General features: G+C 42.9%; 1 protein-coding gene across 1 annotated transcript; it reads right to left on the bottom strand.

The window, feature by feature from the left end:
- Positions 1 to 544: 544 nt before the first annotated feature.
- Positions 545 to 7,613, bottom strand: LOC123111610 (DNA topoisomerase 6 subunit B). The gene is made up of 19 exons (XM_044532432.1): positions 7,353 to 7,613; positions 7,194 to 7,246; positions 6,826 to 6,923; positions 6,627 to 6,732; positions 6,327 to 6,461; positions 6,192 to 6,243; positions 6,012 to 6,076; positions 5,184 to 5,290; positions 4,948 to 5,050; positions 4,780 to 4,865; positions 4,498 to 4,694; positions 3,993 to 4,108; positions 3,794 to 3,879; positions 3,628 to 3,700; positions 2,425 to 2,516; positions 2,206 to 2,344; positions 2,034 to 2,128; positions 1,493 to 1,667; positions 545 to 1,067 (listed from the first exon to the last, which is right to left on the bottom strand). Exons 1-19 carry the CDS (start codon positions 7,498 to 7,500, stop codon positions 921 to 923), a joined length of 2,073 nt encoding a protein of 690 aa, XP_044388367.1. The 5' UTR covers positions 7,501 to 7,613; the 3' UTR covers positions 545 to 920.
- Positions 7,614 to 13,546: the final 5,933 nt, after the last annotated feature.

Below are 13,546 nucleotides of genomic sequence, written 5' to 3'. Positions count from 1 at the left end.
GGAGTGGAGGAGATGAGAGAGGGAGAGAGGGGCGACTTGGGGGAGAAAGAAAGGAGAAACTGCCGACTTGGGGGAGGGGAGGGGTGGGGAGAAGGGAAGGGGCGCGGTCTCGGGCGAAATAACTGCCCCGCACCCTACCGCCAGGGCCCCTGGCGGTAAGGTTAGACAGCCTACCGCCAAGGCCCATGACGGTAGGGTGCGACGGAGGGGGGACGGCGCCGTCTCCGCGTGCTGATGTGGATAAGTTTCCTACCGCCATGGGACCTGGCGGTAGGCTATCTAACCCTACCAGATGCCCTGGCGGTAGGCAAAAGGGTCAAATCTTAAAAAAAATTCAAACCAGGACCAGATCCTGAAATACTTTCTAAAAAGGGTCAAAACACGAAATTCGGCCGCCCTAACATGCCAACTGGGCTAGTAGGGGCTAATGGTTTCCCGAGACCTCCTGGGTAACTTTAGATGAGATCAACAGTCCCCTAGCAATTTGGGGTCGCGAGAATATAGTAATCACTAGAATGAATTCATCAGGTGCCCATCAAATCACTTCAGAATCTTTCCAGTGTACTTTTACATACTAATCACTTCAGAATCTTTCCAGTGTACTTTTACATACTAATCACTTCAGAATCTTTCCAACGTACTTTTACATGCTTGTTCCTCGACAAATGCAACATACAATTACAATCCAGAATGTTTTCACACTTAAAAAAAAGTTACACCCTCAATTACAGCGGCTTCCCTAAAACCACTTGCGATATTTATGCTCTCTACACTCAGCTGCGAGCTAGAACAGCCTAATAACAAATCATACCAGTAACAATGGAGAAAATGTAAACACAATTGTGTACGGCGCCGTTCCATGGGAACACATTATTGTCGACCAAACTGAGAACGGAAGGGCGCGCGTCGATTGCACCCTCTCACGGGATGAACCTAAACACGAAAGCAGGGCTCTGGAAGTCGACGAACTTGTAAGATCCGTCGAGCGAGTTCAGATAGATTGCTTCACGGGGCTCTTCGCTCACGCCACTCTGCATGGCATACTCCAGTGCCATTTCATAGTCAACCTGGTTTGATGTCGGGGCAAACAAGATCGATCAATCTTACGATAACAAATCAGAACCGGTGAAAGGTAGTACAACATTTTTTAGTCTATATGCCGGGATTCAGGACTGGAAGTACCTTTGCACCAAGAAAGGCAGTTGACAGTTTTAAGATGTTATAATGTAAGTTCATAAAGATATACTCCCTCCGTCCCGAATTACTTGTCTTAGGTTTAGATACATCCGTATCTAGACAAATCTAAGACAAAAAATTTGGGACGGAGGTAATAGATTTGTGTGAACCAGATATGACTTTTATGTGACAGCAGTGTAGTCACAGAAAGGTGCAAAACTATCGGCTGTATAGAGCACGGGACGAAAAAATATATAATGCATATTGCTTTCATGCTTTGGTTTATGTTATGCTAGAGTGTTAGGTTTGCCCTTACCTGTTCAACATGCTGCGTTAAGCAATCTCTCAAAGTCATTTCTGTCACTTCCTCCGAATTTATTTTCTCGAGGAGTTCCTCGTCTTCCTTGTCAAACCGTGGCCTCTTGGGGGGAGACTCGTCTGCAAGTTCTCCCAGAGTCTCCATAATTGTTCTTGCCACATCAGGAATGTATCTGTGAATAAGAAATCACTAAAGTAAGATAAGACCTTGTCTAATTCTGGATTATCTGGTGTCAGCGTCAAAAAGCATGTTCATAAATCAGTCTTTGAATATCAGCCACCTGTTCTTTCACACAAATATTGCTTAAAATTAAGGAAAGACTGCCCTAAATTTCCGAAGTGAGCCTAAATCTCGCAACGCATCGTTTATTAACCAACATCAACATTCAACAAGCACTACTGAATGCATGATTGAGCAAACGCCCTGATTCAAAACATAGCCATAGCAAAAATACAAACAGCCTGACATCTACGCTCAAACTAGACATCACCACATCCCCAAAGAATATCCAATACAAACTTTGTGGCAGAGGAGTTACTTGTTCAGGTTCCTTTTCCTGTCCTGCTGTTCACGAGCCTGAAGTTTCTTCACTATCTTTGACTTCAGTTGGACACAGCACTGCTTAAGAGCTGACTGAAGGTGCAAGTAGATTGCTATCAGATGAGTAGATGACCATACAATGACAGTAAATAAGGAAAGTCTGAATATACCTTGACAGCATCTGCTATCTCGGTTATATCATCCCCAATATACTCTTTTCCAGTTCCTTTAAAAGGTATCTTTGTACTGACAATGCTCACGAAGACACCAATCTTGTCCTGCTGCTGATTAATTTTGTAGATGCTCCAACTAAAAGGAAGAGGAAGACGAGAGTAATGGAAGAGACAAACATCTGAAGTACAACAGAAGTACTAACAGGAAAAACTTACTTTATCCTTTTTAGGGCAGTTCTTGTGATGACATCAGCACCTTGTTCAAAAAGAAGTGGTATGCGGTTTGCAAACCTAAAAATATTTAGACCCTGGAAAAAATGTAAGAATTGCTATCATCAGAAGGAAATTGTTTTAGCATGAATCTTCTCGGCAAGGAAAATATTAACAATGGAAAGGTGGTTCCCTAGACTGGAGCTCGGGGTGTGGTATTAAGTATTAACACAAATAATAGGTTTAGCAGTGTGATCAAAAGTTTATCCACTAAATCAGTAAATGGAACGATTCAGGGGTATCTTAAAAATGCAGGTAGCTTTTTTATTTAATACCACATGGGCCACACTGATGTCAACAAATGGCCACACATTTTGTCGTCTGCTAGTTGCAAATTCATAAGGGTGCACTTTTCATATAAAAAATGGATCACTATTTGTTTTACAACAGTCCTTTGTATGAGTTTGACTATATATATAACATATGCTAATGCACTCGAGAAAAAAACAGATGAAAGAGCATCAGCAGAAATCTAACAGACACTTCATATGGAATAAGAAATGATAGAATAAACTACTATCAATTTTGACATTCACAATAGCTGCCATCACACACTGTAAGCAGCTACGAGAAAACAAAGGTGTTCAATGCTGGGAGTGTGGGGACATAGGAGGAGAGGGTGTAGACTTGACTGGGGAAGAAAAATACAGGACAGGGAGGATAAGAACAGCAAGGAGGGTGGGAACCAAGCAGATGGTGGGGAAGTATAGATACGTGGCCCAGTGGGGCAGACATACAGGGAAGAGGTGTACAGATATTGACTGGGATAGGGCACTGATTGTTTCTTGCTTGAACCGAACTAGATTGGCATCCCCCTTTTGTGGAGAGGGCCCCTAACAAAATAAACTATCCAATCCACCTAGATCACTAACTGCTAGCGATAGAAAATTTCCAAAACCATGTCATCTTATGGGAGCCGACTACGTCACAAAAACTAGTTCTCTTCTCTCTTCAAAAGGAACACTGGAACAAAACTCATTGAAATAAAACTAACTCATCCTGAACTTCGTGGCTGCTGCTAAGGTATGTGGTTCCTCCTTTATCCAGCCAACAACAAAAGGAGCAAGACAGAACATGTTTCCAGGATATTCTTTAAGATGACAGAGACAGAAAATACTCCTTGAGAAATACAAAACAACAGTTTCTTACTTGTTTAACATCTTTTCCACCAATGCTTACTCCGGCTTCAACAATAAACGGATGCCCTTCAAAAACCTGAGGGCTAAACAGAGGGGTAGCCTTATGACATTAGGATAATTGAACTGAAAATAAGATAGAAACACCATCTGGGACATTCTCTGAGTAAATGCTATACCTGCTTGCGTGTGTTGCAACCAGATCAGGGTGCAGCTCTTTTATGATACCTAGACGTAAATTGTATTCACCTGCAGGGCTAAGACACTACAGAATTGGTTGATTTCTATACTGTGATCGCTAATTGTGCATTTGTGAAAGATTTAGCCAATAAGCAGCTGATGAGTGATTAACAAATCAAGGAGGAAAGGGATGCATACATTGCCACTGGGATCATCAAACTTAGCCTGCCGAAACAACTGATGTATTCGTACTAACTGTTGTGATGTAAGGCTGTTGACTGTTGTTTTTGCACTAAAATCAGGCCCCATTTCCCCTGTCAAATTGGATATTTGTGATATGCAAAATAAAATTGGTAAAGGTATCAACCATAGGTAGATTAACAAAGTATAATGACGGTACCACTATATATATTTAACTCAACAGACAGGCTTCACAAAGAAATGATTTGACTGGAAGTATAGTATATTGCAAATAGCAACACATGAACTCAAAACCATGTACAAAGCAAGAACATATGTAATCACTAAAGGTATTGTTACTCCAAATCTTCAAAATATATCACTTTAGAAATATGAACCATAGAATACATGGTTATAAAAGTAGATAGTGCCTAAGTTATTTGATTTTCAACCTGACAACCCCACTACCACAGCCACCACGAAAACCCCAGCACACTGCATATCACACAACTAAGTAACTCACCAATTAAACGGTCAGCATGTGCTTTGCTTATATTCACAAATTCATGTTGCAGAAACTGCAAAAGATTTGGCTTTGTAGTGTCTGTAATTAAGCGCTTTATCAGCAGCAAATCGACAGCAGATGGATGATGCTTTGTCAGAAGTGGGACAGGAGGCATAACATCTGTCCTTCGCGCAAATTTTATCGTCAAATTTTTTCTGCAAGAACCAGAGTCATTTTATGCAAAGAATTAGAAGATTATTAATTTAGCAAAACACGAAGTACTGAGAAGAAAATGCATACTCTGCTGCATCTGAGAGAAATCTAAATAGGAATTGAGCATATGGAGTAATGACAGCCATCTGTCGCATGTAATGTAGTATCCTTGACTGCAGAAAATAAATTATAAATGTGCTTAGTAGTGATAGTTTACTATTTCAGTTTTTAGAAAGAAATGGAGATCCTACTCACACGATGAGTTGTCCAATTTCCCTCAATAATAACTTGAATCTCTGCCCCATGCCAGTGATCATTGTTCTCACGTTTCTCATGTAAATGAATGTGAGGGACATTTCTGGGTAGTAGGATTTACCATTATTAGTCAAGGTAAACTGCAGAGGTTAACAAATCAACTTACATGAAGATAAACAGTAATGACCAGTCATTCACTGTATTGCACAGAGCATTGACCAAGAAGCAGCACTTACTTATGAATATCTATGTCAAGTCGACAGAACGTGATATAATCTTGGCCTTTCATCGATGACTTAATATCAATAGGAAGGCCCGTACTCATCTTTGACCAAATAAGTGCCTGTTTAATACACGTTAAACTAACTGGAATTTGTGCAGTGCAATTCAATTAGACAGAACAGGCAACAAAGAGTATTAACTCCTAACTGCAAACATGTTCATAACTACAGAGTAACAGAATAAGATAATCATCTATCAGAATATCCATTACAGGTCCAATGTTCAAAGTCTGCTTACCGCAGCTAGTTACTCTTACTCAACTGAGGCAAAATGTCACACACATTCTGTATGCATGGGACAGCTTAACCATCAGAACACAAAGTTTACAAGCGTAAAACATAATTGTACATGTCTCACTATTGAAGATTAAACACAAATTTAGTGAGAAAATAGGACAACCGTTATAACTAAAATGTTGATTTTCTTTTTACAACTGTAGTTCAAACTTTCGTTTCTTCTTATAATCGTATCTCTAATATGGCTGTACAGGAACACAACGAAAAGGATTGTGAAAAGCAGCACAAGACGATCAATGTCTCCAAGCTACCAACAATACTGCATGGCTGCACATTTTCATTATCCAATATAAACAAGAAAATAGTCAGCTATGAACCAAAAGAGAGAAAACAAGTCCTAAACTTTGTTATGAGAAGGGCAAAATTCAGCCAAATGTTTGGATCCCATTGTTTCTTTCAAAAGGAATGGATGCTATACCTTCTTATGAGGGGGTCGTTTGTGACAAACAAAAAGGTTCCCTATTTAATTGTGTGAAGAAATTTTACCATTTTAGCACCAAGCCCAAATTTTCCACGCGTCTGCCTCAAACCATATTTTGTTCCCGATAGCACTGCATTAAAATATTAATAATACCAGTGATGTTGCACAGCATGCCATTATACCTTCTTCAGTGTTTTAATCTAAAATAAATCTGACAGAAAATATCCTATTGAAAGCTTGCTTACCTCTCCCAAACATGTTTGGGATATCTTCATGCGGCATACCTCGGCCATTATCCTACACACTCAAAACATTCAAGATTGTTTACAAGATACTAAGATAGATTCTCATCATACAAGTTAAGTCATTATGGACAATACCTTGCAAGTCACTCTAAAAAATGAAGCCTCGCCCCGACCTTTTCCACGAGCAGCTGGAGTGTCCTTAACTTTCTTCCCTAGAGCAGAATTTTTGGCTTGAGTTTCTTGGAAACGTGCTTCTTTAGCTAGGCGTTTCTAAGTATTGAGAAGTTTTACAGTAGTATCAGAATAAAGGAGGATAATCCAGACAGATAAATGGGTGTCAATAAAATATTTATATGGAAAGTATATCATCAGTATGCAAACCTTGTTTAACTAATGATGACCAAACTACTAATTTTTTGCAAGTGGTAGTATTACCTCACGAGCCTTAGATGATTCAAAATCATCATAGAGTGCTTCATCAACACGCTCTCTGTCAACTAGTCCTATCATTGTGTTGAATTTGCTCTTAGTGATCTCTTCTCTGGCAAGACATACGAAGAATCCACAGAGAGTTCTTTAACATTGCCAAGCGAAAAAGAACCAGATAATAGAAATGCTGTTGAAGAGCACTTACATAGTAATTTCTATATCGGGGAGCTCGGAGATGGACTCAGCTGAATCAAGAGCATTCTCAACTAGCTCCCGCATTGTGGTGTACAAAGATTTTCCAGGCTGCCCAGTATTATAAGTCACTGAAATGAGTTTGCTGACAACTAACAGAAATTATCTTCAAAACTATATTACTGTTCATCCATCAATTTTTAATTGACAGTTTCATTCCTATTTAGCCCAGTTCCGCGCAGTATGTTTCATGTCAATTTCAAACAAGACTGCGCTTAATCCAGGGGCAAATAAATGGCATGGCATCTATCTAAGCCTCAAAGGCAGTGATGTCGACCACTATGCCAGAGTAAACACAAACAGCGAGTTAAACAAGCTCACATTGTCAAAACCAGCGATGTTCTTGTTTTCCGCGAAGAACTCTGCGGGCGATTCTGCAACACAGAAGTCCCAAAAGGACCCGATTCAGCCGATAGAACCGATGCAAGGACGGAATTCTAGAAGAAAACGAAAGAACAAGGGGGGTTTCGAGGAGCTGACTCTGCTTGAGGAGGCTGCTCTCCTTGGCCTTGGGCACCGCCTTGGAGGTGGCCTTCCCTTTTCCCGTCGCCTTCCCCTTGGCGGCCGCCGCAGAAGGCTTCTTCTTAGTGCCGCCGGCGGTGGCTCCGCCGTCGCTGGAGTCGTCCATGGCGAAAATGGGTTCTGTGGGATCGGGATTGTAAGCTAGGGTTTGTTTGGGTTCAGGGGGCGGGGAGAATTGGGGAGAGAGGGGAGGTTCAACTGCGGGGATGCTACTGGCAATTAAAGTAAGTCGATCCTGCTGGTCCATGGAAGAATGGACGGCGCAGATAAATCTCAGTACAAAGTTGAGCAAACTAGTACTAGTAGTATTTTTTTAGGGCGCAAAATACAAAACTTGAGTTCAATTATGGACTGCCCAAAACTCATTTTTATGGGGAAATTGATGCTTTACTTAATTATGTCTTCGCGGGCTTTCTGACTAACGTAATATTTTTTTAAAAAAGACTAAAAGTTACACACTGGTCTTTGGGAAAATCAACACCACCTTCCTTCTATACTCACCGGTGATGTGTCGTGAGCAAAGTTGATGCCTCCTCTTGACCTCCAAAACACCGTTGGAGACAGAATAAGGTTGTTAAGCAACAACTAGAAAGTCACTGGTCGGAGCCAGAAGATGTCGGCGACAACGATATAGGAAACATGCCACCGTCCAGAGAAGAAGGCGATGAAAAGGGTTGGACGACTACCATAGATCCGGGGAGACATAACCTCACAAGCACCCGAAGGTGCCAAATCTTTCGTTGGTCGAATAAGGAGCTAGAGGACCAACACACGAAGCGGCGTCCAATGTCGAAAGATCCTTTGCGGATTTCTACCTAGCGACTATATCTTAGTTGTACTCTTGAGGGTGTCCGCCTCCTAAACAGTACACCCTCAAGAGCTTTCGTCGGTGATATTATGAAGGACTCGAGAGATTGTAAAGGCACGAAGATCGTCTACGGGGTGATATCTAGACTGGTCTCTCAAACCAACACCAGGCTTTTATGCGCATCTTTTTCTCACTCATGCGCGCCCGGAAAAAGAACTCCTGAGTTAGTCGCCCATCCTCAAGTTACCCCAATATAAGTAAGCTTAACGTGGAGGTTCCTTAGAGATGAGCTTCTGAGAAAATGTGCACCTTATTGATATGAGTTCTCTATCATTTCTATGAAGCCAGTACATCACATATACACCCATTCAAGGACCTAACATCCTTGTCGAAATCTGTAGGAACATTCCCTCTTGACACATTGTGCGTCCAATGTTGAAATGTTGACATATATGTCATGATGTGCCCATGTGTCATACGCCTGCGTAACCGCGAGAGTCAGTTCTGATACCATTTATAACACTCTAGACACACCCGTCGGTTCCCATCAATTATGCCTGGCGGAGTCCAAACTGGCCCTACAAACCAACACTAGTCTTTCATGCGCACTTTATCCTCACTTGTGCGCACCGAAAGAACTTCTTGATGGGTCACCCATCCCTAAAATACTTGGAGGTTCATTGGAGATGGCTTATGAAAAATAAGATGCACCTTGTTGATATGAGTAATCTATAGTTCCTAATAAGCCAGGATGTCACAGTTGACATGGAAGGGCGATATGCCATGGTGGAATATGTTGATTGCGCTCGACGGACGCTTGGTGGTTGCAAGATCGCGTAGTATAGTCTAGACGGAGTGAATATGTCACATGATAAAAATCATTACTCATGGCCCTCGGACAAGTGTGTTTGCTTAGGGCCTTTTCTAGCCAAAACCTATTTATACTAAGTAGGAATATTGCTTCTGCATCCATATCTCGAACCAAATCCATCCCACAAGTGTCCACTATATCTATCTATGTGGCCGAAATGACATTCCACATAAGTTGTCATCGTGGCGCCAAATTTTCGTTGCCAAAGTTTTGAAGGATTGGGAAGGGTATTTCAACTCTATTTGTAATGGTGGCCTATAAAATGAAAAATCTCATACAAAAAATCAAAGTTCAAATAAAGTGTTGAGATCCGGTTTGGATAGTAGAAAGTTTCCTTGCCTTTCCTAAGGAGTGATCCTTGGTTACCGAACCCACGAGAGAATGTGCACTACGATAAAGAGTCTGACGAGTTATTGTTTATCAAATTAAATATTCCAGTGTTTTAACCGGACCTTTAACAACCTTTTTGAGTGTAAGCACTTATATGGAAATATGGATGGGTATGAGATCTTACTCTCACAACCTTATATTTGCGCCTGGGATATCATCTTGAAAGACAAATCACTATGATGTGCTTGCTACGCGATGAAGTGGGGGATGTGTCCAAAATACGTCTTGACCGGTGCATGATCTGCATTAAAAGTCAGTTGTCCAACCCATGGCCCTTATCGTCACGCGTGGTTACCTCAGTTATTAAGAATAAATAGTCGAACAAAAGCATTGGGTGTTTAATGACTACACCTCATTCGCCCCTAACAAATTTACTTCTACTATCGTATCCCCTTCTCCCATTGTTGTTTAGGATAGCGTTCCACAACCTCTTCACTGCTTACCTTCTCCTTGATCGATCTATGGGATCCTGGGTAGCTGCAGGGCCTTAAAACGAGAACAAGATAAGAGACAATTTGTTGCAATCGGATACATACAAATAATGTCAAACACACAAAGTCGTTCCCACGATCCAGTGCACAGATATACAGGGTTGCAAGGCCTTGCCACAACCCATTGCCTTACTAAATTACTCACATATGGCAATCGGATCGCAAGATGAACTCATTGAAGACGACATAAAGATGAATTATTGATTGATAATATGCCTTACAATAGTTGTCGGATGTGATACACCCATTACAAGAGGAGAGAATGGTTGCGGTGCGGATGATGGCAGCGGCTATGGAGGTGAGATGGGAAATGGTGGCAGCTAGGGTTGGAAGATGGGTCCTGGTTCTCCACTTTGCTAATGGTGCTCTATATTGAGATGTTGGCGTTGACCCACTTATAGAAGTTGGTTAGGTGGACGACCTGGTGCTGATGACGAGTGGTACGAGCGGCAGTACGAGCGGGCATGCACATACCGTGTGTCGTCTTGCGATCTAGATTGATCCTCGTGCCTCCTGCTGATTTGCCTCTTTCACCAAATTTCGTATTTTTCCTTCCATATGATGATATTCTTTCATGTTTGGGCCATTTCCCCCCGCAAAAACACGTTAAACAAAGGATTTCATGATCTCTCACATTCACTAGTCACTGGTAGCAATATCGAACTGATTTTCTCATAAATTTTGAGATTATCCGGTTTAAACAACGATGTGAAGAGCATAAAAATAACACTCATCAGTGTCCAGTGGCTAAGCCACTACCCCGTGGGCATGAGGGTCAAAGACCTCATGCGAACGGGGTGTCCAAAGGGTTGCGCGCTACCCCGTGTGCACGGGGTTCTAGAGGGCTAACCACTAGCCTGTGCGCACGAGGGTCCGGGCCTCGTGCGCACGGGGTGACCAAAAGATTTTAGCACACCCCTTAGGCACAATGAGGACAAGGACTTGAAGGATAGAGGGCTCCTTTTTGGTGGTAGGTGTAGAAAGGTTAGTGTATGAGTTTTGGGTGTTCCCACACTATCATTCAACTAGCTTACCCCCCCCCCCCCTTGATAGCGCGGTTGTCCTATGACTCAACTAAAATTGAAACAAAAGTTTGAGATGTCGGGAAACCATGCCTTTGATTTATTTGAAGTGGGGGTCAACCATGTCCTTGATAAACATCCAAGGAACCAATGACCTGAGATAAATCTTAGCAACTGTCATTAGTTACACTAATCATATTGTCATCACAGTAAAATACCATCTAGAGATAAATGATCTTCCCCAACACTCAACTTGATGTGACTTTCAGGAACCCAAGGGAGCTCGTTAAAGATGGCTCCAACCAATTCAAAATGAAGCGCAAGGTTTTGCTCAAGCCGAATACAACTAAACTCTTGACCATCTCGGGGCTACTGATGGTACAACATACTAGGGGTGTAATATCAGATGGGAAATTGACCCACCAGGTCGCCCTCGCTGCCTAGCAAGCCACTGCATTGCCAGGTCTCCTCACTCAGCTGGTAGGCCTACTCTAGAAGGCCCCACCAGCTTGGCATACAAGGTGAGGCCCATGATCTAAACAGTCTTAACCGACTAGGACACATGTAAACCCCATGCCTTGTCTCCCTTTATAAGGTGGGACCATGGCTAGTGTAGACACACCAAATCATAGATTCACTATCTCGATACATCCTATGATACTTCATTGTAACCTCTTCATACAAAGACATCCATACCATCAATCAAAACTAAAAGCATGCGTAACATATTACATCCAGAAAAGAGGGCCCGAACCTGGGTAAAAACTTTGTGTGATTTTCTTTCGGGTACTTTCAGTCATGCGCATCACCATATCGGCTTTAATGCGGGTTTATACACACATGTATTCTAGATAAAAAAAGACATGATTCATAGTTTTTTTATTCAAAAAAGGTCATTACAATAATACTAGTAAACCACAAAATTCTAAATTCAGCCTAGGTCCACATGCTTATGAGCAAAAGGATAAACAATAAGGGCGTGTTTGGTTGCCCGCATTAGGCCCAGCCTAGCCCGCGCGGGAAGAAAGTGGCCTGTTTGGTTTCCTGCGTTCACTGTGCGACCAGCATCGCACGGAACTTAAATCACATCCAGGCCATGCCCAGGGGAAACACCCGAATCGGCAGTAGCTCGCGAGCATGGCTCGGGCGAGGCAGGGGAGGGCGACGCGCTTCTCCCCTCGTGCGAGCAGGGGAGATGGCGCGAGCTCGCACGCATCGCCGAAAAATCGGCGGGAGGATTTCGGCTCACCTCCCGCCGAGTCCACCCCTATTTAGCCCCTCCCTCACCGCCCCAACTCCCGCCACCATTCTTCCTCCATTAGAGCTTTCCTCCCGATGCGCATCGACACCGATGAGCAGGTAAGCGGTGCATCTTCATCGGCCAGCGGTCCACGGCATCGGCGCTCCTTCATCAGCCGACGTTCATCTTCCACGACCGTCCCTCCTCGTCCTCAAGCTGCAGCCATGGCCTCTATGAGTTCAATCCCCCTTTCTCTCTGTTTCTTCTAGATAGATCTGAGCTACAGCTAGGGTTTGATCTAGATGCATGGTTGATTAGTGGTCTGATCTGTGAGCTGATATGGTTGATTCCTATGTTGTGTTTGCAATTAGTGGTAGGGCTAGATGTTCAAGCATGTGGTAGGCTAGATTAGTAGTAGAGTTTGAAGTTGATGAAGGAAATATGCCCTAGAGGCAATAATAAAGTTATTATTTATTTCCTTAATTCATGATAAATGTTTATTATTCATGCTAGAATTGTATTAACCGGAAACTTAGTACATGTGTGAGTACATAGGCAAAACTTATAGTCCCTAGTATGCCTCTACTTGACTAGCTCGTTTATCAAAGATGGTTATGTTTCCTAACCATAGACATGTGTTGTCATTTGATGAATGGGATGACATCATTAGGAGAATGATGTGATGGACATAACCTGTTGGGGATATACCCCGCGGTATGACCCGGCCGGAAGTATGACCCGGCCGGGCTTGGCATTTTCATTGGTAACTCGCCGGAGGACTGGCGACTCATAAGTCTGGCAGCTCACTGGTCTGACGACTCACGAGCCTGGCGACTCACAGATGGCCCTGACGGCGGGTCAGATAGAAGACAAGGCCCAAGTCCCAGAAGGCCGGCTCATGCTATGGTGGGCCGGCCTAAGAGAAAAGTCATAAGGAATATTCTCCTACAAAGGAAGCAAGACTAGGACTCCACTTGTAATAGAGTAATCCTAATCCTACTAGGACTAGTCATGTAACCCCCCCCCTCCTTCAACTTATATAAGGAGGGGCAGAGCTCCCCAAAGAGGGACAAGTAATAAGAAAACAATCTCTAGGGCTAGACACAAAGAGCCGGCTTACCGGCGACTCCCTCATGATCATAATGAGACCTAGCCACAAACAACATGTAGGGTTATTACCGGATGATGTTTTCCCGGGGCCCAAAGCTATCTAAATCCTCGTCTTGTGTTGCGTCTCTCGATTCCGCCCAACCCCTCTCAAGCTACCGCATAGATGTGTTGACCTCGCGACTAAGTCCTCATACTAAGGACATCTACCGTGACAATTCCA

Source organism: Triticum aestivum, chromosome 5B, assembly GCF_018294505.1.
Source record: "Triticum aestivum cultivar Chinese Spring chromosome 5B, IWGSC CS RefSeq v2.1, whole genome shotgun sequence".
Classification (NCBI taxonomy): domain Eukaryota; kingdom Viridiplantae; phylum Streptophyta; class Magnoliopsida; order Poales; family Poaceae; genus Triticum; species Triticum aestivum.
Note: the sequence above shows the minus strand (reverse complement) of the source record. Positions and strands in the feature narration are given on the sequence as shown.